This window comes from Xenopus tropicalis, chromosome 4 (genome assembly GCF_000004195.4).
Source record: "Xenopus tropicalis strain Nigerian chromosome 4, UCB_Xtro_10.0, whole genome shotgun sequence".
In the NCBI taxonomy this organism is placed as follows: domain Eukaryota; kingdom Metazoa; phylum Chordata; class Amphibia; order Anura; family Pipidae; genus Xenopus; species Xenopus tropicalis.
Window position 1 is genome coordinate 48,213,644 of NC_030680.2, and position 27,810 is coordinate 48,241,453.

At 40.3% G+C, this 27,810-nt stretch overlaps 1 protein-coding gene across 1 annotated transcript in view; it reads left to right on the plus strand.

Moving 5' to 3' along the window:
- necab2 (N-terminal EF-hand calcium binding protein 2) overlaps positions 1-27,810 on the plus strand; it is a 200,756-nt gene that overhangs the window by 103,235 nt on the left and 69,711 nt on the right. The window contains exons 4-5 of the mRNA XM_002940331.5: positions 223-248; positions 6,157-6,254. Of these exons, the coding sequence (XP_002940377.3) occupies positions 223-248; positions 6,157-6,254 (124 nt within the window). The remainder of the gene's footprint in view (positions 1-222; positions 249-6,156; positions 6,255-27,810) is intronic.

Sequence of the window (27,810 nt, forward strand, 5' to 3'; positions counted from 1 at the left end):
CTGCAGCCATCAACTCTTGCAAATTAGAAATTATGGGTTAGACATTGATTTGTGGAATATCCGCTGAAATAATAGTAGTTTGTTATCTTACCATACACTTTGCTTGACTTTTCTAACTTAATAGACTTTTGCCATATCATAGTTTAGTGGTCAAAACTACTCAAGTCTTTGCTGTTACTAATTTCTTTGTCTTTTTCTTCTTTTCTTTGCTGCCCTGTCCAGTAATGTGGACACCAGGGAGCTATGCGGTAAGAATCTGCTCAACAGAAATCTAGGGATTGCAATGTAACCGATGCAATGCATTTAATAAAGGATCATTTAACTGAATTGTAGATGCATATTTAAAGGGGTATTTCACCTTCCTGTTATCTTTTAATATGTTACAGCATGTCCTATTATTAGCAACTTTTCAGTTCTCCATTTTTTCATTTATAGTTTTTGAATTATTCACCTTCCTCTTTTGCCTCTTTTCAGCCAAAAATCAGTTGCTCTGTGATGCTAATTGTTGTTTTTATATTGTTTTACTTATCATTCTTTTTAAGCCCTCGTCTATTCATTTTTCAGACTTCAAACTCAAAACAATGTTTCACACATTATTTCCGTTTGTCATTTTTCATTCTGTCGTTCAAAGCGCTGCCTGGTTGCTAGGGTACATTTAGATCCTAGCAACCAGATAGTTGCTGAAATTACTTATTATTGAGCTGCTTAAAAGGCTAACTAAAAAATCCACAATCCAACAAATGAAAACAAAGTGAAATTCTGTTACAATATCACTAAAAGTAACTCCTTCCCACTCTTCTTCTTAGTTCTGTAATGGCCTCTTCTGGAGCTTACCCCCAAGCAACTGCTCTTAAATGATGCTGGTAGCATTTCAACAGTGACTCTTACTTGTTGCTGAATATGTGCTACACTTGTAGGCTGCTTTACAAGCCATAACCTAGCAGATAGAACAGATGGGTTACATAGTTACATAGGGTTAAAAAAGACCAGAGTCCATCAAGTTCATTCCTTCCACATGAACCCAGCAAATGTATGTAATAAAAGGCACTAAGTTTGCTCAGGTCCAGTAACTCATAGCAGCAAATTAGAAGGTAGCATTTACTGGTCATCTGTTTAAAAGCATTACAGCACCAGGGCAGACTTACTACTGATGGCAGTATAGAAACCCAGGGGGTTTGAACACTTGCCCAAGGTCTATGTATATGACAGTTATGTCATGTATGAATAATTACTTTTACATTAGGCAAAAACATGTTTGTTTGGCCCTAGCCTTAAGGAGCCTAGTCTTTAGGATAAATCATCTTGCTATTGGTCTTTTGGAGTCTTGTTTTAAAGATACCAAAAATAAATCAGCTAACCCTTTTCTTGCAATGTGCAATTGTAATATATTATTCAGTGTGAGTTGTTCAGTAGGATTTTTTTAAACGATAACAATTTTCTTTGTAATATACCTAAATTTAGAAGGATTAATATTATAGAAGATGACTTTCCAATGGCAAGTTTACATAGAATAAATCATTTAGAATATGATAACATGCTTTCAGTTATATACTGTTAGAGCTGTTTCAATAAATTGGCAAAAGGGGCATTTGCCCAGGGACCGCCCGGATAGGGGGCACACTAAATTTCCCTTTTTTTTCCTCTATCATGCCTACTTTAGTAAGCACAGAGCATTTCTTCATTGCCTGCCTTAGTGTATTGACCTTCTGTGCTTGATGGTTATTCTATTGCAACTTTCTTGGGGCAATGGGGAGGGGCACCAATTAAATTTTGCCCGGTACCTGGTACCTTAAAGCAGCCCTGTATACTGTAAGGCATATGAGTGGTAATTTAGCAAATTATTATTATATGCTGCCTTGTGTATTTTCAGCATTTTTATGCTATATTACAAAACCTATTCAGTTTCTAAAACAGCCTACTAAATCAAAGTCAAGTGAAAATATAATACAAGGTAGAAAGTGGAAAAGGAAGCTAAAATGCAGAAAATGTCTCATATGCCATTATCTCAATTCAGATTGTAAGTAATTCTGTGTAATTGTAGATTAAGGACTGTGTGTCAGGACTAAGGGCCTAATTCTACCATCACAGGCCATTGGCCCTTAAGATGGCAAATCCTTTTCAGCACAGGCATCAAAAAATTAGAAAATACCTTAAAATAGGAGAGTGTGATTACAGCATACCATAATGTGTCAAACCTGTGTTGAAGACTGGGTCATTATTCCATATTTGATGGTCCTGCCCAATTACACAATGCTTCTGGGAAAAAACACAGACCCTGATTGAAAAACTTACCAATTCCTAAATTCAGTTATTACCTGAATAGCATTACTGTGCATTCTCCCATGACAAATGGAGAAAAACCAACCATCTTTTACACAATATTCCCCAGCAGATTCCTTATTGCCAGACACTGAAAAAATAAATCCTACCAAATATTGAGGATATAAACAATAAAGTAAAACATGTTCTCCTATATTAACAGACAGTTGCATCGTCTGTGACGTAGTATAGAAATAATGCTACTACCCTAAACAACGTATTGCCCAAACAAACTAACAAAAAATAAGGAATTAAGATATGGGAAACCCTGATGTGTATACAAGGTTAAAAACCTATGTAATATATAACCAATGCCTTACCTTATTTCAGGCCAGTGCTCCTCCTCCTCTTCAGATCTTCTCTATGCTCTCTTCTTTCCTCTTCCCTTTTCTCTAATATTACTATTAATCTTGCCTTCTGTATGTTATAACCTTTAAAATGGCAAAAACTGTTAATAAAAAAAATGTTTCATCATTGGAGTTTTATCATTGGTATCTTCTGACATTTTGTTGCCCGTGCTGGATGAGATTTAGTTTAGTGACAAAATGTACTGTGTGCTATCACTCAAAAAGGTACAAACCGGATTCCAAAAAGGTTGGGACACAAAACAAATTGTGAATAAAAACTGAATGCAATGATGTGGATGTGCCAACTCCTAATATTTTATTTAGAATAGAACATAAATCACGGAACAAAAGTTTAAACTGAGAAAATGTACCATTTTAAGGGAAAAATATGTTGATTCAGAATTTCATGGTGTCAACAAATCCCAAAAAAGTTGGGACAAGTAGCAATAAGAGGCTGGAAAAAGTAAATTTGAGCATAACGAAGAGCTGGAAGACCAAAATAACACTAATTAGGTCAATTGGCAACATGATTGGGTATAAAAAGAGCTTCTCAGAGTTGCAGTGTCTCTCAGAAGCCAAGATGGGTAGAGGATCACCAATTCCCACAATGTTGCGCAGAAAGATAGTGGAGCAATATCAGAAAGGTGTTACCCAGCGAAAAATTGCAAAGATTTTGCATCTATCATCATCAACTGTGCATAACATCATCCGAAGATTCAGAGAATCTGGAACAATCTCTGTGCGTAAGGGTCAAGGCCGTAAAACCATACAGGCCCTTAAACGACACTGCATCACAAACAGGAATGCTACTGTAAAGAAAATCACAGAATAGGCTCAGGAATACTTCCAGAAACCATTGTCAGTGAACACAATCCACCATGCCATCCGCCATTGCCAGCTGAAACTCTACAGTGCAAAGAAGAAGCCATTTCTAAGCAAGATCCACAAGCTCAGGCGTTTTCACTGGGCCAGGGATCATTTAAAATGGAGTGTGGCAAAATGGAAGACTGTTCTGTGGTCAGACGAGTCACGATTCGAAGTTCTTTTTGGAAATCTGGGACGCCATGTCATCCGGACCAAAGAGGACAAGGACAACCCAAGTTGTTATCAACGCTCAGTTCAGAAGCCTGCATCTCTGATGGTATGGGGTTGCATGAGTGCGTGTGGCATGGGCAGCTTGCATGTCTGGAAAGGCAGCATCAATGCAGAAAAATATATTCAGGTTCTAGAACAACATATGCTCCCATCCAGACGTCATCTCTTTCAGGGAAGACCCTGCATTTTTCAACAAGATAATGCCAGACCACATTCTGCATCAATCACAACATCATGGCTGCGTAGGAGAAGGATCCGGGTACTGAAATGGCCAGTCTGCAGTCCAGATCTTTCACCTATAGAGAACATTTGGCGCATCATAAAGAGGAAGGTGCGACAAAGAAGGCCCAAGACGATTGAACAGTTAGAGGCCTGTATTAGACAAGAATGGGAGAGCATTCCTATTCCTAAACTTGAGAAACTGGTCTCCTCGGTCCCCAGACGTCTGTTGAGTGTTGTAAGAAGAAGGGGAGATGCCACACAGTGGTGAAAATGGCCTTGTCCCAACTTTTTTGGGATTTGTTGACACCATGAAATTCTGAATCAACATATTTTTCCCTTAAAATGGTACATTTTCTTAGTTTAAACTTTTGTTCCGTGATTTATGTTCTATTCTGAATAAAATAATAGAAGTTGGCACCTCCACATCATTGCATTCAGTTTTTATTCACAATTTGTTTAGTGTCCCAACTTTTTTGGAATCCGGTTTGTACTTTTAAACAGGTTACACACTTTATTAAAGGCACAGGAAGGTTAACAACACTGAAATGTAGGTACTGAAACAGGAATAGGTGGGGTTTGTACAGGTGTCAAGCACTTGAACACATAAGGCATGTACAAGTAACAGCCCGATCAGGCAAAATGCGTAACCGTTCAGCCATGACCCAGGAGGGTTTTACGAGCTCAAAATCCAAGTCCTGCCAAAGGTTCCAAGCAGGCAGTGATCAAGGCAGGGTGAGGAAACAAACCAAAGGTCTGTAGCAGAAAGTATATATACACTGGCAAGGTGATGAAAACGTAATGGTCATTGGTGTCAGTGGGCCTTATAACTTTGAATTAAGCACCACTTGGCAGGACATCAGCTAGCATGCTTCTGGTGTCTGGTCTGGTCCTGGCTTGCCAACACAATGACTGACATCATTTGGCCAATACAACACTGGGTTAATACCAATCTGTGCGACCTTACACTATGGCCAATGACCACTATTCTCTATAGTTTGCTTAACATTGGCTTTGGTTGGAAAAGCCCAGGTAACCTCCAACCCGTGACTGTATTATCGCATGTGAAGGGTGGTCTGTGTCACTTCATTTTGATTTTAGTGCAAAACAACATGCTTAGGAAAACAAGGATTTAGGTCACTGTGCTACCTTTTATTTCTTCAGGGGTGTGTTGTAAGCAATGCATTTAAGTTCACATGTAAACAATCAGTCTGTTAATCTTTTGATTGTAATAGGTTCCTTTAAACATATACCAGTAGGTCCACAGTAATAACTTACAGATAACCTTGGTAAACAACCTTTATTAGTTTAATCAGTTTTGGAGGTTTTTCCAAAAATGTTCTCCTTGCCATTTATATACTATTTCTTTAGGTGGACAGACTTGTTACCTGCCCGAATATGCACATAATTTACTTGTCTGTCACTTTTTATTCTACACTGTGTATTTTTATAGTGTAATAAGAAAAGGGATTTGTGGCATTGAATCTGACCAATAATCAATAACAAACATTTCTTGCCTTTTCATTCAATGGATGTATAAAAAGCCAACTGGGTAAAGTAATAGCTACACCTAAGAATATCTGCCTCTGTCTTAAGCCTCATATACAAATACATTATTTCCCATGGTGGCCAGATGGTGATCTTACGTCAGGGGGTTCAAACTCAATTTACCTGGGGGCCGCAGGAGGCAAAGTCAGGATGAGGCTGGGCCGCATAAGGGATTTCACAAAAAAAAGTCGGGAGCTGCTGATTGCGGAAATTACGTTATGCCATCATAACAGTTATTATGGGAAGACGTTCTGTGTGCACAATTAGCTCCTTACGTCTTCCCATAATAACTGTTGTGTTGGCATAATGTCATTTCCGCAATCAGCAGCTCCCGCCCGCCGTGCCTTGCATTATCCCTTGAATCGCAATAAAAATCGCAATCCATTCATTCGGCGTTGGTGCGGGCCACAAAATATTGTACCGAGGGCCGCAAATGGCCCGCGGGCCGCGAGTTTGAGACCCCTGTCTTACGTGATTATAAGAAGATTTCTACCAAAAACAATTACTGTTTGTTGAAGGGAGTTCTCAGTATGTAGCAATCACAAACATTCCAACAGTGAAATGTAATTATTTTTTAAACAAGCTTATGCCATTTATTTTAATCATGCCTATTTACTTTTTTGAAAAGATTATTTTGCCAATCACATGGGTGATTATGAAGATGTCCTTTCTTCCCTGGAAACTCTCAACTTGTCCATACTAAAGGCTATGGACTACACAAAGAGGGTAAGTTCATCTTTATGGCATCATCTTTATGTTATAAATCTTAGGACTCGAGGTATATAGCACTACACAAATACGGAAAGTAGTGAATCACATGAGGTAAAGTACAGCATGTTTCATGGGCATAGAAGCTAAGCAAATCAATGGGTGGTATAAGCTGAAGATAGAGCAAATAGAATAAAGACAATTCAAGGTGTTACTTTGGTATTGCTAATGCCATTTAGATTTTCAGTATCGGTTTGAGCAGCATTGATGTGGCTTTGAATATATAAAACTGTGAAGCTGGACACTGTGGGTAGCCAGTAGGATATTTATGTATTTTACTGAATCTCCACATGATCTCTCATGCAAGATGCAAGCAGGAGCTAACTGTCCATATATAAACTGGATCAGAAAGTATTTATACCATGCCACTGTCAGTACTGTAGTACCTTACTGCTTATGCTCATTGTATGCAAGGTAAACAAGAGAACCCTGCACACTACTTTAACCTTTTTTTGCCTGCATGCTATTTTTATTATTCCAAAAAGGATGCAAATTGAAAGGTTTTAATATGTTTTAACAAATTTTCTTAAAAAAACAGCTCTATTACCATTTGCCAGAAAATATGGAAAATTATGTTTATATGAAAATTACTTGAGACAATGTACTTACAAAATGTAACATTTCCAGGAAAGCGATTCAGCCATGAGGAACCTTGACACAGCCAGCATAAGCCACAGCCACCCCTTCTCTAACTTTAATAAAGTGTGCAACCTGTTCTCTTGCTATTTACCTAGCAAGGAATGCTACACTGTGAAAGATGCTTATTTAAAGGGCCACTCTATTCTAAAATGGCACTGCATTTTAAATTATAGATAGTATCTCTTCTGATGTAACTAAATGTTGTATGTGTACAGGCTATGGGAAACTCACTAAGATTGTCCCACTTTAAATAAGGCCTTCATAATTCCATTATAGTTGCTTCCAGCTGACCACAACAGTAACCCAACAAACTATAAAAAAGAAAGTGGAAAATAAGTAACACATCCATCAGATAAATACAATAGTAACATGTTAAATCAAAGAATTGGGGCTCTTTATTTTCTAAACATAAAAAGGTTTTTTTGTTTGGTTAGCAATTTGGACTAGCTTCCAGGAAATTGACAGCTAGTTTTTGCAGTTTACTTTAGAGTTCTATTTATTATCATGTCAGTTCCTTCTGGAATTAAGTTATATAATTTAGCTTTATGTAGCAGTCCCAGGGCTAAGTTTAACAAACTAGCACATGGTGCAATTTCTCCTTATTTGTTGCACATGAAACCACTGTTACATAGTTTCATAGTTCTATAGTTACATAGGGTTGAAAAAAGAGTCCATCAAGTTCAACCCTTCCAAGTAAACCCAGCACACACAAAACTATACAGACCTATTTATACACTCATATACATAAACCAACATCAATACCATACCAACATCAATACTAACAGTAGATTTTGGTATTACAATAGCCTTGGATACTGTGCTTATTCAAGAAATCATCCAAGCCCCTCTTAATGGCATTAACAGAATCTGCCGTCACATCATCACTTTATTTGCTTTATTAGGCACAGAATGACACTGCCTTGAATTAGACAACTTGTTATCTACAGTGAATTTTTCGGCAGGCATGGATTTGTAGTGAACTTTCAAGTTTCGCAATCAGCAAATTTTCGTCACAATATGGGTGAAAAAATTAGATGCGGAAAAAATTTGCTGTGTGCAAAAAAATGTTGTGGCTGCATTAAATTGGGCATGGTAGTGATAAATTGGACACAGTCGCATCAGAATAGACGTGGTCGTATCAAAAAAAGTTGTGTGCGAACAAAAAAAATTTTTAAGGATTTTTTGCCCTTTTGCGTATTTTCTGGAAGCTTCGCAGATTTTTGCCGAACAAAATGGAACAGATTCGATCATCACTAGTTATCAACCAAATGACCCCCCTGTGATAATAAGGGTCCAAACCCTTCTTGCTTAATTTTTTTACTATTTCCATTCCTATTTTAGCTTTCCTGATTTTTTTTTTTGCATGCTTTATTTGCTGCCTTGTACCTGATGAAAGTTTCTGCTGTCCCAGCTAACTTGAATGCTTTAAAAGCACATTATTTTCTTACCAACCTCAACACTAACTTTTATTCAACCATAAAGGTTTTTCTTTGCGATGCCTCTCCTTGCTTACAAGGGGAATACACTGACCTGTATACTTGCTAAGCAATGTTTTTTTTAATATTTTTCTTTTTATTCAAATTTTTCATGACAAGTATAATTTTTGTTAATTATATAATTAACATTAGCATATACATTTTATAAACATAACATTCATATCTGATATGCATATATATATGGTGTTAAACCCCAAGCAATTTTAATCCATTCATCCATTTAATCCATCAGTATTGTCACTTTACATTAACATTAAATCAAATGTATTGATATTCAAAAGTGTCAGTCTTCATTTATGGTAATAAAATCAGTAAGGTACTTGTAAATACACAATTAACTAAATTAACTTGTGGAGACATATCGTCTTGTAAGACCCTAGTGTTCATTGTTGACTATTGTACCAGATTCTCCCTTTTATAGTGTAAGGAGATGTGTGGGTAACGTATCACCATATCTGTACTTTTTCCCATACTATTTGGAAAGTTTTGAGTCTGTCTAAAGTGACGGCTTGTTAACTTCTCATTGGTAAAGATCCAGTCAATCTTATTTTTAAACATTATGAAATTTATTGTTGAGGATTTCCATGACTTTGCTAACGTTTGTCTGGTCACTAAAAATATATGGTTTAAGGGCTCTGGCACACGGGCAGATTAGTCGCCCGCGACAAAACTCCCTGTTCGCGGGCGACTGATCTCCCCGAGTTGCCATCCCACCGGTGACAATGTAAGTCGGCGGTGGGATGGCACACGCGGCGGCGCGATTTCGGGAAATCGCAGAAAAAGCCTCGCGCGGCAACTTCGCCGATTTCCCGAAATCGCGCCGTCGCGTGTGCCATCCCACCGGCGACTCGCCGGTGGGATGGCAACTGGCGGCAACTCGGGGAGATTAGTCGCCCGTGAACAGGGAGTTTTGTCGCGGGCGACTAATCTCCCCGTGTGCCAGAGCCCTAAGAGTTTTTGTTTATTTTTAGGGACCTTAGTGGAAGGTAGTCCCATTAGGGCTTCATATGGGTTCTTACGCAAGTTTAAATGCAATACAGATAAAATCAGATTATAAACTCTTACCAAAAAATCTGATTGCTTTTGGACAATGCCACCATATATGGCCCATAATTCCATGAGATGAGCAACTACTAAAGCAAAGATCACTTGGGCCTTGGTACATATTTGCTATTCTGACTGGGGTTAAATACCAGCGAAAGAGGACCTTATACCCGGCTTCTGCCAGAATTGTATTAGCTGTGTTTCAGATTGTCCCATACTTGTGACCATTGGTCTTCTGTTAGGGTGGTGCCTAGATCCTTGTTCCATTGTTTAATGTATGGAATATCTGTAAGGTTCTTGGGTGAAACCATGTTACGATAAAGGAGGGATATTGCTTTAGGAGGGATTAAATTGCTGGAGCACCATCTCTAAAAAAAGGTAAGTGTACTCTGCTCTGGATTTCTCTGTTCCCAAGAGTTTGTAACCCAATGGAGTATTTGAAACGTTCTATAATGTTCAGTTTTTGGAACGTTATAGTTTTCAGATAAGTAAGCTAATGGATAAGGGCCTCTAACTGATATTATCTTCGATATCCTGATAAATGTATTATCCGTCCACTATTTAAACGCCTTGGCTTGTAGCCCTGGCATGAATAATGGGTTACCAATTATAGGCGCTACTGGTGTGTGGGGAGAGATCAACGCATAAGTAGTAGCAGTGCGGTCCCAGAGAGATAAAATGTGTCTCAGACACAGGCTGTGAACAGTTGGTCATGATATGGGGGGGTACCAGATAAGGGCTTCTACTAAATAATGAAATGCTAAATGATTTTCTAAGTCAACCCATAATGGTGGAGCTGATTGAATATGAAGTGTAGGTATTTGGGATAATTGTGAAGCTAGAAAATATTTTTGGACATTAGGAAGTCCCAATCCCCCTTCCAGTGCCCTTCTTTGTAGTGTTGCTTTATTCACTCTAGATTTCTTGGACTTCCAGATGAATATTAGCATGTGTTTTTCAAGGAAATAGCGTCATTTTCACTGCTATTATCCTCCCTATCAAAAGTCAGCAGGTCTTCTTGTGACATAAATAAGGTTTGAGTATATGGGTTCCTGTTAATGTTGGGTATTATTTAGAGGATGTTATTTAATTTTTATTAATTTATTCATGTGAGTATAACAATGAACTATGGAATTGACACTTGACACTAAATCAAGCACTAGTCACTTTATTATCAATTGATTAATAGCACTTTATTAACTTGTTGATGAATTTGTAGTGATGAAGTATTAATCGGGCAATTAATTATTTATTTCACTGATTTTTTTGGCACTTATATATAACCACCTAGATTTAAATAGGTATTTAATTTTTAATACTGGAATAACAGTTGGTTGGTAAATTGAGAGAAGTGGTTATATAATTTGCAGTTTGGATACTGAGGTAACTACAGAGTATAAGGGAAGGTTGATACATACAAGTTATAAAACCTTTGTTTATAAGTTTATGCAGTATACCCTTATTGGTTGCAAGATCTTAGTGGGAGCCTTTATAGTAATGACTGTGTGGGTTGTGGTTCTCCTTTTTTCCCCTTTTTTCCCCTTTCCCTTTCATTTATTGCTTAGATGATGTGTCCAAAGTAACTGTCAGACCAGCCAGATTACACATTTCTCTTGCAATCGGAATGCAACCTCAAAACTGGTTGCATTCCTTTTTAGCATTGTGGTCAATTACAAACCCTCAAGACTATTCCCATAAAATAAAGTAAATCAATTATCATGCTAATTTTTATTCCATTATAGCATGCAGTACCCTTCAAACACTAATATTTCTGTCTCTGTGGATATTTGTATTTGGCTTCTATACACTTTTTATATTTTTTCAATTATGCTTTTTCTCTTTCTCTTTGTCTTAAGCATCCTTTTCTATACTAAATCCCTATACTTTATGAGCCAAACTTGTTAAGTTGCTCTTCAGATTGAACTTTATATACATGTGATTTAGTAAATTAAACAAAGAAATAAAGAGAGAAAATGCTGTCTGTGGCAGTTGTGTTGTTCTCAAAGTCTATGCTGCTCACAAGACTGACACATTATTTGAATTGTATTTGCAGAGGCAACAATAGGGAATCATTTATAAGTGCAAACATGTGCCATTAGCTGAGATGGAAGGAAAATAGGAAAAATAGCAGTTCACTGTATTTGATATCATCCTCATTTTAAATCTTAAATGCAATATGTGAGACCATAGTAACTATGGATCTTTATGAACATATCACAGATCAGGAAAGGGGTGATCATAGATGTGATTTATGTATTTGGTATAGACCTATGGGACTTTAAGATATATCATAAGCCACTGAGTGGGTGATTATAGGTAGCTGCACATTTTGGGGAGAATTGCAAATGCCACCTGTCTTTTTGGGTAGCACAATCAATTCAAGCATTATTAGAATGTGGTGGTACCAATAGGATCTGACCAGTCTGATGGACTTGATATGGTTGTTAACAAGCAGGATCACTTATGCCCACACCACAGATAATAATATCTGTCTATATATAAAATTACTAGGAGATATTGCGCCTGGGTGCAGTTCTCTAAAGTGTCAATGTAAACTATTCAGCGAGCAGAATCTGCACACACAGGACTTAAATGAGAAGGAAAGGTAAAAACTAAGAAAGCTTTATCAAAAAGGTCTATATGAAAACAGCCATAAGCACTCACAGAGTCTTCTATCAAAAGAAACACAGGATTTCTTGTCTCCTTTTTTGCAAACATGTTGTTTGGGTGTCTGACTTTCTCTCTCAGACAACTCCTTAATTCTTGGGGCCAGAGTCTGCACAGCTTTCTCCCCTCTCTTGCTCCCTTCCCCCTCCCTTAGGAATGTGTGATCTGAGCTATAATGGCTAGAGCTGGAGAAGGAAGCTACTTAAAATGGCAGCTGCTGTCTTAAAGGAGAAGGAAAGGCTAATAAAGAGTTAATCTCAAGCTGCAGGCATACCTTCAGTTGTCTCAATAGTGCCCTTAAGTCTCCCCATATTTCACCTGTTCAGAAGATCAGAAGCCAAACAGGAAAAAAAAACGCTGAGCTGTGTAGAGAAGATTCCCATAATGCATCGCTCATCCACAGACTTGGAGACTTGCTACTATAGGCGGCGCATGCGTACACAGCATGAGCGTCTGGTTGCCATGGCGACTGTGAACGCAGCAACGGTGAACTCTGCGACTCTGTGGCGGGGGCCAGGTGCAGGGAGCGACGGAGCGTTTGTGACAGGAGCGGGCGGGTTGGTGGCAGGAGCAGGCAGCGGCCGGGAATGGGGGTGAGTGAGTATTATACCTCTTTCTTGTTTGGCAGATGCTAGTCGCCGTCGAGCCGCTGAGCTGCGGGCGGCGGGGGGGGTGGCGGTGCTGCCGAAGAGTTCTTAGCATTCTTAGTGAGCTGAGGATGCTGGGAGCGATGGAGCGTTTGTGACAGGAGCGGGCGGGTTTTGTGGCAGGAGCTGGCAGGCGGGGGGGTTGCTGCCGAAGAGTTCTTAGCATTCTTAGTGAGCTGCTTTCTGAGGATGCTGGGAGTTTTATGTCTCAACAGCTGCTTGTATGTAAGGATAATCTGTGACATGCTTTGGGGGGCGGTTTGTGGCAGGTGAGCGGTGAACTGAGGACACTCTGGGACACGCTGGACAAGATGGCGGCGCCGTTCACTGAAACAAGTACGGTATGTAGGTTCTAGTATGTGTATCTCTGTAAATCTTTCATTAGGCAAGCCAGGAATATAGCGTTTTTTACACAGCAATAGTAGTACTATTTAATAGTGTGCTTAATAGATTTTGCCTTTCCTTGTCCTTTAAAGAGTTAATCTCAAGCTGCAGGCATACCTTCAGTTCTCTCAATAATGCCCTTAAGTCTCCCAAAATTTCTCTCGTTCATAGGAAAAAAAAGCTGAACTCTGTAAAAAAAAAGTTCCCATAATGCCTCGCTCCTGCACCAAGACTGGTGTACATGCTCAGTTTGTAAGACTATGAGCAAGCTTCCTGCTGATTGGCTCATATCACACATTCCTAAGGGGGGGTAAGGGAGTTCTTTTGAGGGACGGGGGGAGCAGGAGAGAGGAGAGAGCTGCGTGTCTCTGGCACAGGAAAACAAAGGGACAACAAATCCTGTTTCTTTTGACAGAAAACTCAGTGTAGCATTTCTGTGAGCTTACTTAGTTTTTACCTTTCTTTCTCCTTTAACTACAAGTTGATCCAGAGGAAGGCAAAAAAAAACATCTGAAGCCTCTCTAATTTGCCGCAGAGGGGAAAAAATTCCTTCCTGACTCCAAGATGGCAATTGGACCAGTCCCTGGATCAACTTGTACTAAGAGCTATCTCCCATAATCCTGTATTCCCTCACTTGCTAAGAATCCATCCAGCACCTTCTTAAAGCTATATAATGTATCAGCCAACACAACTGATTCGGGGAGGGAATTCCACAACTTCACAGCTCTCACAGTAAAAAATCCTTTCCGAATATTTAAATGGAACCTCCCTTCTTCTAAACGGAGCTGGTGCCCTTGTGTCCGTTGGAAGGACCTACTGGTAAATAAAACATTAGGAAGGTTATTATATGATCCCCTTATATATTTATACATAGTTATCATGTCACCTCTTAAGCGCCTCTTCTCCAGTGTAAACAGACCCAACTTGGCCAGTCTTTCTTCATAACTGAGACTTTCCATACCCTTTACCAACTTAGTTGCCCTTCTCTGGGCCCTCTCTAACTCAATCATGTACCGTTTGAGCACTGGAGACCAGAACTGGACAGCATATTCTAGTTGGGGCCTTACCAGTGCTCTGTAAAGGGGAAGAATAACCTCCTCCTCCCGTGAATCTATACCCCTTTTAATACAGCTCAAAACCTTGTTTGCCCTTGCAGCTGCTGCCTGACATTGCTTGCTACAGCCAAGTTTATTATCTACAAGGACTCCAAGGTCCTTCTCCATTATGGATTTACCTAGTGCAGTCCCATTAAGGGTATAAGTGGCTTGCATATTTTTACATCCCAGGTGCATGACCTTACATTTATCCACATTAAATATCATCTGCCACTTAGCCGCTCAGATTGCCAGTTGGTCAAGATCCTGCTGCAAGGATGCCACATCCTGAATAGAAATCTGCAGAGTTTTTTTGTCATCTGCAAACACTGATACATTACTTATAATACCCTCCCCCAAGTCATTTATGAACAAATTAAACAAAAGTGGACCCAGTACAGAACCCTGAGGGACCCCACTGAGAACCTTACTCCAAGTAGAAAATGTACCATTAACAACCACCCTCTGTACCCGATCCTGTAGCCAGTTTTCTATCCATGTGCAAATGACTTCACTAAGACAATAGACCTTAGTTTAGAAAGCAGTCGTTTGTGGGGGACGGTATCAAATGCTTTGGCAAAATCAAAATAGATTATATCTACTGCATCCCCACTGTCCAGCTTCTTACTTACCTCATCATAAAAAGCAATTAAATTGGTCTGACATGACCTGTCCTTCATAAAGCCATGCTGATTACTGCTCAGAATGGCATTCTCCAGTACATAATTTTGTATGTGATCCCTTAACAAGCTTTCAAATAACTTGCCCACCATGGATGTCAAACTTACAGGCCTATAACTGCCAGGCTGAGATCCTACTCCCTTTTTAAATATAGGAATGACATTCGCCTTCTTCCAATCCCTAGGTACCATACCTGATGAAAGCGAGTCTGAGAATATCAGAAACAAGGGCCACTGTAATTCTGACCCTAGCTCTCTCAGTACCCGGGGGTGTATTTCATCTGGCCCAGGTGCCTTGTTTACATTTATCTTGTGTAGCCCTTTAAGCACCATATCCTGTGTCAACCACTGTGTAGTTGGAGCTGAGGCAACAGTGCAGCTATTGGGTGGGACTTGGCACTCTGGCTACTCTACTGTATACACAGAAGAAAAGAACTGGTTAATCACATCTGCCTTTTCTGTATCCGCTGTAACCATATTGTTACTATAACTCAATGGGGCCACACCCTCAACCTGCATCTTTTTACTATTAATATACTTAAAAAACTTTTTGGGGTTAGTCTTGGCCTCGGCCGCGATGCGCTCCTCATTTTCTATCTTTGCCTTCCGGATTGCTGTTTTACAACACTTGTTATAGTGCTGCCCTTAAGGAGCTAAAACTTGCCTTCCTAAAATTCATTGTCTTTGTTGCCCCTGTGTAAATTTGTTTCCTGCACCAAACATCAAATGAAATAACATTATGATCACTATTACCCAGGGGTTCAACCACTTGCACATTTGCTATACGTTCTGGATCATTAGAGAACACTAGATCCAATATAGCATGGTTCCTGGTTGGCTCCTCAACAACCTGTGACATAAAGTTGTCATGCAGCAAGTTTATAAACTTGTTCCCATTTACTGTCCTGGCAGTACTATGGCTCCAGTCAATATCAGGATAATTAAAATCCCCCATTATTATCACTTGCCCCAAACTAGCAGCCTTTTCTATTTTCAACAGGAGCTGAGCCTCCTCCTCTTCGCTTACATTAGGGGGTCTGTAGCATATCCCTACCATTAGTTTGGTAGATTCCTTACTATCTGTGAGAAGCTCAACTCATAAGGATTCAGCTCCCTCCAGCTCTCCCATTTTACCAGTCAGACTCCTTGCATTGGTAAACATATATTTAATACTGGTACCGGCGTGAGAATGACGTGTAAACAACTTATGGGCCTCCCTGCCATTATCAGTATCCCGAAGCAAGTCTCCTCCCCCATTTTCCCTTACTATGCCCACTACCTCATCTATCTTGTCTACCACAGAATTTCCCGCTGCACCCTTCCCCCCCCACTCCTAGTTTAAAATCTCCTCCAACCCTCTAGATATCTTTTCCCCCAAAGCAGCTGCCCCATCATCATTAAGGTGCAGCTCATCCCTGGCAAAGAACCTGTAGCCAATTGAGCAATCAGCCCAGTTCGCGAGAAACCCAAAGCCCTCCTCCCTGCACCAATCTCTCAGCCACGCATTAATCTCCCTAAGCTCCCGCTGCCTTCTTAACGTTGCTCGTGGCACAGGTAATATCTCTGAGAAAATTACCTTGGAAGTCCTCGCCCTCAACTTCTCGCCTAGTTTTTTTAAATCGTTCTTGAGGACTTCCCCCCCTCCTCTAACTTTGTCATTGGTACCTATGTGTACCAAGACTGCCGGGTCTTCCCCAGTCCCTCCCAACAATTTGTCCACTCGTTCCACCACATGCCGAACCCTAGCACCAGGCAAGCAACACAGTTTGGCATGCAGGGTCTTTGCGACAAATTACCCTATCCACCTTTCTAATAATTGAATCCCCTACAACTATAGCCTGCCTTCCCTTCCTAGCACTATTCCCCCCACCTGTATTAGAGGTGCCAGCTCCCAGGGTGCTCTGAGAGTCAGCCTGCTCCATACATGCAAGCTCAGAGCTGTCTTCCACAGCATCTTCACCTAAAGTGGCAAATCTGCTGGTTTGTACAAGCTGTGAACCAGCCCTTGTGAACACCCTTGGGTCCCCTACTTCCCCTCTTAACTGTTACAAACCTCTTTAACCTCCCTCATTAACCTCCACTGTCTCTTCTCCACCCCCCACTACACCGGCCCCTGCCAGTGGTTGCTCAGTGAGCCTCCTGTTCTCCCCCATGTTTGCATAAATGCGACAAGATGCACACTGAGTAACACCAGCAATTTTACTGGAACTCATATTGCCACTGGGTACCTACAGTCTCCCGAGTGCAATCCCTTGTATAGTGCCTTTTTGTTTTCAACGCCTGCTAAACACTTAATTCACACGCAACACTCGCTTAGCAGCTCCCACACTCACTGTGCAGTCAGAAACTTATAGAGGTTCAAACCAAACAGCAAAGCGCCTGGTGAGAATTTACCAGATTTACTCCTCCCCCTTAATTAGTAGGCTCAAGCAGCCAGGTAGTCACTTACAAATCACACAGCAGTTAGTTAATTGCACTTACTTTCTCCTTTCACCCAACACTCCCAGCATGTACAGAAAACCAAATGCCTTTTTGTTTTTAATGCCTGCTAAACACTTAATTCACATGCAACACTTAGGGGCACATTTACTAACCCATGTACAGGCCGAATGCTTCCGATTGCGTTTTTTTCGTAATGATCAGTATTTTGCGATTTTTTCGGAAAATTGTCGCGACTTTTTCGTTACTAATACGATTTGTGCGAAAAAACGCGAGTTTTTCGTAGCCATTCCGAAAGTTGCGCAAAATCTGGCGATTTTTCGTAGCGTTAAAACTTGCGCGAAACGTCGCACCTTTTAAGTTTTAACGCTACGAAAAAGGCGCAACTTTTCGCGCAAATCGTATTGGTAACTAATTTAATAATACGACAATTTCCGAAAAGTCGTAAAGACGCCGAAAAAATCGCAAAAAATACAAAAAAGTCGCAAAATGTTCGTTTTCAAATCGGAATTTTTCCAATTCGGTTCAGATTCGTGTCTTAGTAAATGTGCCCCTTAGATTACATGCAACACTTGCTTAGCAGCTCCCACACTCGCTGTGCAGTCAGAAACATATAGAGGTTCAAACCCTGATGTTTTTACATTCCCTATCTGATCCCCCATGTTCCTCTATGAGAGGGTGGCCATATTGGTGCAGCAGGAGTCCGTTAGCATTAGAAACTATAACTGACAGGCTGAGAAGGGACAGTCAGGTTGGCAAAACAGTCAGGTTTAGGACATTCAAGTAACAATTACTTACAAAAGCAGCCCGTTCAGTGAAAAACAATCAACACAACCTATTGGTAACTTTTAATGTACATTCATATTTTGAAGAGTAGTTTTTTTGTGTCAGTATCACTTTAAGCAAACGGAGAAAGCTTCTAGAGCTGTTTACTCAGGTATGCTTTCTGCAGAATAAATATATTGTTCTAGGTGGCACTAATGAGGCAAATCTATTGGCAGAAAAATGCCTTCCCTTCTCCTTAAAGGATAAGTTAAAAATTAATTTTATTTATATATTTATATATATAGTACACTGAGAGGATCACACCCTATACAAGTCCAAATGCCCTTGGTGCAGGTCAAAAACAAAAATATAATAGAAAAAGTGCTGCACACACAGGGACTTCAAACAAAAGAAAAAGTGTTTTATTCAAATTTCAACGTTTCGAGCACAACCAGTGCTCTTGTAGCATATTAACATAGTAAGTTAGGTTAGAAAAAGACACACGTCCATCAAGTTAAACCTCAATACTTATATATAACCTGCCTAACTGCTAGTTGATCCAAAGGAAAGCAAAAAAAACAATCTTAAACCTCTCTTAATTTGCCTCAGGGGGGAAAAAATTCCTTCCTTACTCCAAGATGGCAACTTGTACTAAAAGCTATTACCCATAATTTTTCTCACTTGTTTAAAAGCCCCTATTTGAAGTTACCTAATGTATCAGCCAGTACAACTGATTCAAGTAGAGAAAACTTGACAGCTCTCACAGTAAAAAATCCTTTCTGAATATGTAGACGGAACGTCCTTTCTTCTTATCGGTATGGGTGCCCTCATATTAGTTAGAAAGACCTACTGGTAAATAAAGCATTACAGAGATTATTATATGGTCACCTTATATATTTATACATAGTTATCATATCATCCCTTTAGCACCTCTTCTCCAGTGTAAACAACCCTATCTTGGCCAGTCTTTCTTCATAACTTTAACCGTAATTTCATGTATCCACATTTAATATTATCTGCCACTTAGCTGCTCAGATTGCAAGTTTGTCAAGAACTGACTGGGATGCAGAGTTTTGTGTCATCTGCAAACACTGATACATTACTTATAATACCCTCCCCTAAGTCATTAATGAACAAGTTAAACAAAAGTGGACCCAGTACAGAACCCTGTGGGACACCACTGAGAAACTTACTCTACGTAGATGTAACATTAACAACTACCCTTGGATCCTGTAGCCAGTTTCCTATCCATGCAAATGATTTCACTAAGACCAACTGATCTTAGTTTAGAAAGCAGTTGTTTATGGGGCATGGTATCAAAAGTCCAAATAGATCACATCTACTGCACCCCAACTGTCCAGCTTCTTACCAACCTCATCATAGAAAGCAATCAAATTGGTCTGACATGACCTGTCCCTCATAAAGCCATGCTGATTACTGCTCATAATGCAGAACATAATTTTGTATATGATCCCTTAAAGGACAATGAAAGGTTAATATAAATTAAAAGTAAGTCTAAAGGCATTCTTTTTAAGTACTTAATGCATATCTAAATTTCCAGATCTCTGCTTGCTTCTCTGAGATATGGTGCTGGCAGCCTACAGCAGTGTGAAGACTACAGTGAAATATCTCTGTCCTTCCTGTAGCTACACATACCCACCAGCCAATCAGAAGCGGATCTGGCAGGGGGGGGGAGGAAATGAAACACATGTGCAGTATGAAGCAAGGAGGGAAAGGAAGGGAGTATACCTTTTTAGAGATGACTGCCTGTTCTAGAAAATGTAAGTGTGAAGAAGTAAGTGTGACTGAGTAAATATTTGATTAGGTGAGCCAAAAGTGTGGCGTTTTTACTAAACAATAGGAGGACTATTGGGCAGTATGTTTTTTAAATTTTGACTTGCATTCTCCTTTAAAAAGCTTTCAGGAAAAGGTGATGTACTGTGTTAGCCAGTCAAAATGTTTACAGGGTAAACCTTTTGAAATAAAAAATAACAAAAGTGGTATAAAGGTGATACCTTTATTGGCTAACACAGATAATCACAGCAAGCTTTCAGAACATTTTTGTTCCTTTTTCAAGCTGATTACCTTGAATCAGCTTGTAATCAGCTTGAAAAAGGAACTAAAATGTTCTGAAAGCTTGCTATGATTATCTTAGCCAATAAAGGTATCACCTTTATACCACTTTTGTTATTTTTTATTTCAAAAGGGTACCCTGTAAACTTAAAAAGCTTTCAAATAATTTGCCCAGCATGGCCTATAATTGCCAGGCTGATACACCTTACAATTCCATAGAAGGCATGCACTAAGAGACAGAAGTTATCACAATTGGAAACAAAGATCCGCTTCTGCATTGATTTTAGTGAGAGGTTTAAAGTGCACCACAAATAATCTGCTGGGACCATCAAAGTAGTATAAAAACATCTTTGAGCTTAGCTCATTATTATAACTGAAATAAATATTTATATTTATGTAGGTCCTGCACCAGTGGCTTATTAGCAACATTTTGCTTACCGCCCCCTTTGATGTTGTTCCCAGTGGCCTCAAAGTAGGTGCCCATTTTTAAATTTCTAGCTTGGAGGCAAGTTTTGGAAGCACAGAGACACAATACAGTGCACATGGGGATACCAAACAACCAATCACAATCTTTATTTAGCATCCCCCAAGGAATTTTTTCATTCTTCTGTGGCTCACCAACACTATTAATATCCGAGTGTGGCTCACAAGTTAAAAAGGTTGGGGATCCCTGATGTAGAATATGATGTTCTAATTGCCAATGTTGCCAATATTACTTTTATCTACATACAGAATGTTTTGTTTTTAAAGTTCCCTGGCCATGCCCAGGATATTCAGTGTTACTTGGCAGGTTAAAGTTGAGCACCTTTGAAAACCCCTAGTTTGATATTTAGTCCTTTGCCACAACTTGTGCTGAGTAGTTCTGCAACTATGGAATGGTACCATCTGATTGAGCAGATGGACAGGTGTGTGATCTTTCGATAAAACCTCTATGTATACATCTGTTGCATTTGGTTGTACCCTACAGAGCAGATGACTTTTATCTACATACAGAATGTTTTGTTTTTAAAATTCCCTGGCCATGCCCAGGATATTCAGTGTTACTTGGCAGGTTAAAATTCAGCACCTTTGAAAACCACAACGTATGCTGAGTAGTTCTAGAACTATGGAATGGCACAATCCGATTGAGCAGATGGACAAGATGCATATTTATGTGACTCCAGTAAAATGAATGGCCTTGCTGTTTTAGTTAATTTAACTTAATAATACTAGTACAAAATAAAATAGTTTTATTGTATATTCTTCAAATAATGAGATGGCAAAGTGTATCACATGTATGTAATTTAAATATAAAATCACTTGTTTTCCTTTGTGATATTTGCCATTTTTAATTGATCTATAGTTAAATAATATGTTAAAGGAAAAAGAGAAGCTACATTTCCAATAGATAAGTCACAATAGTGCAAACTAATATGTTGTATTTATTCTGCAGAATGCTTACCATACCTGAGTAAACAGCCATAAACTTCCCCTCTGTTTAAGATAGCAGCTGCTATTTTAGCTTGGTCTGACTTCACTTCTTGCCTGCATTTCTGTGCTTTGGGCTCAGATAGCAGCAGAAAGGGGGGCAGAGAAGGAGAGGGAAGGGGGAGAGAGGAGCAAACTGAGAAGGATTATTCTGAGAGAAGGAAGTCTGATACAGAAGATCATGCATACAAAATAGAAAAAAATAAATGTGGTGTTTCTTTTTGCTGAGGACGCCATTTTTATTACTGAATAGGTACTTAAACAATTAAGAGCCCCTCAGAGCTCCAGAGTGGGTTTAAAACTTGTTTCACCTTTAATTACGTTTGTGAAATATATTTATTTGCCACCCACTCTGGTAAAGTTGTGAAATACTCAGCACTACTCTTAAACCTGAGAATACATGTGAAGATCCTCTCATTTGGCGAGTATGTCCATCTTGAGGTGAGTGATATCAGGTTAATCTGATCTATTAGCTCTTGGGCCACAGTCAGATAATAATTGTATCTATGCTCATCACCTGTACAAGGATCAACACACAGATGCAGACCTTGATCGAACCTGCCTGATCATTTCTGGCTGATTTTTGGCCAGATATCATTTGGGCAGGCCTGTTGGATACACCATACACAGGCAAATAAACTGACAACTGGGTCTGGCCTGTGCATGGCCACCTTTAGTCAAAGAAATGTCTGCTTATAGGTTTATAAGATTTAACAAAGCATATAATATCCTTATATCATATACAAGGGGACCTTGGCAATTGTTCTGGGTTTTGGGTTACCGATCGTGGCACAGTCTATGTATGGCCCATCTTTAGCCTCACCAAACAAAAAATTCAACCTCCGCCTTACAATACTTATCCCATATACAGTAATGGTCATTCATGCATTTTACCCAATTACCCAATTTGTTACCTGGGTTAATAGTAACATAGCTTAAAGGAGAAGGAAAGTTAAAATCACTTGGAGGTGCCAAATATTAGGCACAACTCAGTGATTATAATCACTTATCTGGGCTGGTGCTTATATTAGCAGAAAATTGCACCAGCGCAGGGTAGAATCATCTTCCTTCCTTGTTTTGCTGTTATCCCAGGGCCCACACATGCGCAGTACGGTCGAAAAGCCATTTTGGTTAAAGTTCGCGTTTTACTCTACACAGCTAGCCTGACGGAAGCGGATCACCCGCCTTCATGTACGATGGTCCAGTGTGTTTTTTTGGCATCCCCCAGCAAATCAAACTTATTCTCTTTTAAAGTGTCTAGATCTGTAAATCAGACCAGTCACAAGGATTCTGGTAACACAGTGACAATTCACTCCAGTAATAATTCAAATAAAAGGCAAGCATGAGTAAGATGAAACATATGCAATTTTCAGGTTATCCAGCTTCCCATCACCATGCATTGGTGGCACTGAAAGACTGATAGGTTTGCAGGATCTGATCTGTCTCCCATGGGGCAGTTTGCCTGAAATCAGACTTTCCCAAACATCTGTGTGTGACAAGTTTTGCCTGCAGCTTTTTCTATTCTAACTATAGTACACCCAATTAGATGTAACTGATAATGATTGTCCTGCTCCCATCACTTTGAGAAGTGAATCAACAGGCAGTTTACTCGCCCTTCAATCACCACACTGTATAAGTTTTGAACTTGTTTAATGATGATGATCAAAAGAAGGTAGAACTGTAGGTACAAACAGTACAATGGTATAAGAATACATTCTGGGTATGTAAAATACAGATATATACAACAGGAGCATATATAAACATCTTATATGCATTATACAGTCCTAGTGGGGCCTAACAGTTGGCTGCTAAGGGAAAAATAGTGAATCACAACTACAACCAGAATGCACATAACAGCAAAATACACAGCTTATAATAAGCAGGCATTAAACAAAATGCAAACATACCAACGATGCTTGGGTAGGCTTGCTTAGAGATGAGTGTAGGTACTGATTTCACCAGCCCTGGCAAAATGACTGTTACAAATGAAACAGCTGCTTCCTCTCAGGACCAGGAAGTGATGTAATCAGGTGGCAGAGCCAATATCAAAGTAAATAATAAACAACAGCAAGGACACAGTACTAGAAGTGGCCAGAGGAGAGAGGGAGGGGGAAGTGCAAGGATACATAAAGCCCAAAATGTATAAGAAATTGTTACATATGAAGAGATTGGCAACACTTGAGAATTGCTGTATCTAAAATGTGGACAGAACTACTGCTGTGGCAGCACACTCCCCGCCTGGTATCTTTAAGAGATACCACAATTTAACTTAAACCTTGAAGAGAACTTTAAGGAGGTAAAAGCAGGACGAGCTCTGTAACTGGTCTAACAAACAAACAAACCTGAACTTCCTTCTTTTGTGAGTTTGACCTCTACCTTACAGACCCTACCGTCTTCGTCAGGGAAAGTCTTAGTCATTCGACCTATGGGCCACTCAATATGCCTGGATTGGTGATTTTTTTTTTTCAGAAGTACAATGGTACTTGTATGGTATGGCCACAAAAGAAATAGCGTATTTCCGAAAGCGGAGCAACACCCCAAGGAGATTGTTGTTGAGGTCTGGGCCCTTTAGGAAGACATCATTAAGAGATGTACCGCAGCACTGAGTGCTTGAATCGAAGACCACCCTAATGTGCTGATGTTTTTTTGGGTGATACACTCCGAAGAGAAGAGGGGCAGATACCAGCGCTCTTCCTCTGTACTAAGGGGTGGTGCTACTTCTGCATGGCCATTCTGGATCACTTTCTTAATAAATACAAAGAAATGTTCTTTCATATCAGACTTCAGCCTAAAGGACCTTTGTAGAGACCTAAAACAATGTAAAACCTGGGTCTTGTTATTTGGCAGTCGTTGTCTTTGTGGGTTAAAATGCAGTGGGGCAAAAAAGGATTTCCGGCCGTCATCTAAAATATTGGTGTAGTGGTTACGCACTAGGTCTGGCTTGTGGACACCACCTAGACATACATTGCCTACTATTACCCATTCCAAGTCTAGTCTTTGGGCATAAGGAGAGTCATGTGGCCCATTGATCTGGTCTCTTACTTTGTGAATCCTAATGATGTCCCTGCCTAGCAAAATGAGGATAGGGGCATTAGGATCAAGCTTGGGTAACTGACTTGCTAACGATCTCAGATGCTTATGGTGTAGTGCAACCTCAGGGGTTGGGATCTCTGTCCGGTCATCTGGGATTTCATTACACTCTATGAGTGTGGGTAGTGGCACAGTCACTTGTCCGTCTAGAGATTCTAAGTGAAAGCCGTGTGCCCTCCTCCCAGTTGTGTTAATCACACCTGCACAGGTTCTGAGAGAATAGGGAAATTGGTGGTCCTTTGACCCAAAGAGCTCAAAAAACTCTGATCTGGCTAACGATCTATTACTTTGATCATCTAAGATTGCGTACAGTTTTATTGCTCTTTCCCTATGCCCTGTAGGAAAGACATTGACTAAGCAGATTTTTGAGCATGACTGACCCTTATGGGTTCCTCCACAAACCTCAGTACACATAGCTGTTACTGGTGCTGCTGTACTACTTTCCTGTCCCTCCCCGCCATGCTCTCCCTCAGCTGGAGCTTTTACAGACCATGGGGCAGGACCAGGATGCAGGGCAGATACATGTCTATCACTATTGCATTCTGCACAACTGATAATCTTACCACAGTCCTTTGCCACATGTGAAGTAGATGCACAACAATGATAACAAATGTTATTTTGCCTTAGGAAAGTCTTTCTTTCCTCCAAGGGTTTTGTCCTGAAGCCACGGCATTTAAGCAGAGAGTGGGGCTTGTGATGTATGGGACAACCTTGGGTAAGATCTGTCGTCTTGGGACTGGTGGACTCCTTCTGTGATGGTATAGCTGAAGGGATGACAGTCTTGCGCACTAAAACAGGAGTTCTGTGAGTGGCATTTTTGTGAAGGTCTCTTTCTGGTTTCTGGTCATCGAAGCTTTGAGGAGCCAGAATAAATCCTGGGTCATTGCGCCTCTTTGCTTGTTGGGTGACAAAGTTCACAAAGAAAGAGAATGGTGGGAAATGCACATTATGCAGCTCTTTATAATTAGAACCCTGAGTCATCCACCGCTCTTGCAGGAAAAATGGTAGCTTTTGCACAATGCTGTTTATACCTCGAGCTGTATCCAGAACAGCTAAGCCTGGAAAGTCACCTTCCTCCTTTGCAGCTTGTAGTTCCATCAGCAGGTCTCCTAACTCTATGAGCCTCTGATGATCTTTGTTAGAGATTTTCCCAAAGCCATCAATTCTTTTCCACAGTGACTCCTCTATGATCTCAGGAGCCCCGTAGCACTCGTCAAGTCTCTGCCATGCCATCTGTAGACCCTTCCTAGAGTCATTCACATATACAGCGTGTATGCGTTTACTTGTTTACCTGACTTGGAGCCCAGCCATCTCACCAGAAGATCTATTTCTTCTTTATATGAAAGATTTAGATCTGTTAAAGCATTTCTGAATGAAGCTAGCCAGGCCCTATAATTCTCTGGGAGATCATCAAACTGCACAAGTCCGTTAGTGATGATATCTCGTCTAGCCATGAATCTTACCAGATCTGACATGTCTTGGTTGTGAGCTGGTAAGTCTGGGTAGCGGCTAGCTGGTGGTACCATTCTGGTGTCTGGTGGGCAGGTGTAAGTCCCTTCCTTTTGTGGAGACAGGGGATAACTGTGGCAGTCTGTAGAATCTACTTGGTAGTGTGGAGTGACATGTTGCTTGTTGCTGGTCGCAGGATTTCCTATGCTGGCAGGCAACTGTGACAGTTTATAGTTGCTGTGATTCCTAATCAGAGGGGCATCAGGGGGTGTTTCTGCAGTGAAAAGAGAGTCTTGGTAAGCAGTGTTCTGCTGCTGGGGACTTCTCTGCAGAGGCAGGCCTGCATCACTGTGTGGACGCATGTCTCCTGCCTCTGGGACTGGATCAGGTTGGCTAAGCATCTGGGAATATTCATGTACATAGTCTTGAGTTTGCTGTATAACTGTTTCAGGCTTTAAGTCAAACTGGATGTCCGGTTCATCACTGATGTCACAGTCAGCCTGTATTGCAGCCTCTAACACCTTTGCTTTTGCAGCTGCTGCTGCTGCTGCTTTTTTCAAACTCAGCACTTCTAGTGAAGCTTCTAAACATGCCTTTTCTTTCTTTATCTCTGCTTCTTGTTCAGCAAAGGCTATTTGTGCTCTGATGGTCTCTGCTTCAGCTCTGGCCAGTGCTGCTGTCTCAGAAGCATGGGATCGATAGGAGTGTCTGGATGAGCATGACACCCTAGATCTGGTCTTGAATGAACGTTCAGACATCTTTGTGTTGCTAGATGAGTAACTAAGTGTGTTAGTACCTTCAGTTACGCTGTGGTGGATGCTGTGGCTGCACCACGTTGCTCAGTGGTGGTGTGGTGCCCGGACCAATCACAGCCTATATCCAGCGTTGTTCTGTTATCCAGACCAAGCACAGCCTATGTCTAGCGTTTTTATACTATCCAGACCAAGCACAGCCTATGTCCAGCGTTGTCTTACTATCCAGATCAAGCACAGCCTATGTCCAACGTTGTTCTACTGTCCTGCTCCCATCACTTTGAGAAGTGAATCAACAGGCAGTTTACTCGCCCTTCAATCACCACACTGTATAAGTTTTGAACTTGTTTAATGATGATGATCAAAAGAAGGTAGAACTGTAGGTACAAACAGTACAATGGTATAAGAATACATTCTGGGTATGTAAAATACAGGTATATACAACAGGAGCATATATAAACATCTTATATGCATTATACAGTCCTAGTGGGGCCTAACAGTTGGCTGCTAAGGGAAAAATAGTGAATCACAACTACAACCAGAATGCACATAACAGCAAAATACACAGCTTATAATAAGCAGGCATTAAACAAAATGCAAACATACCAACGATGCTTGGATAGGCTTGCTTAGAGATGAGTGTAGGTACTGATTTCACCAGCCCTGGCAAAATGACTGTTACAAATGAAACAGCTGCTTCCTCTCAGGACCAGGAAGTGATGTAATCAGGTGGCAGAGCCAATATCAAAGTAAATAATAAACAACAGCAAGGACACAGTACTAGAAGTGGCCAGAGGAGAGAGGGAGGGGGAAGTGCAAGGATACATA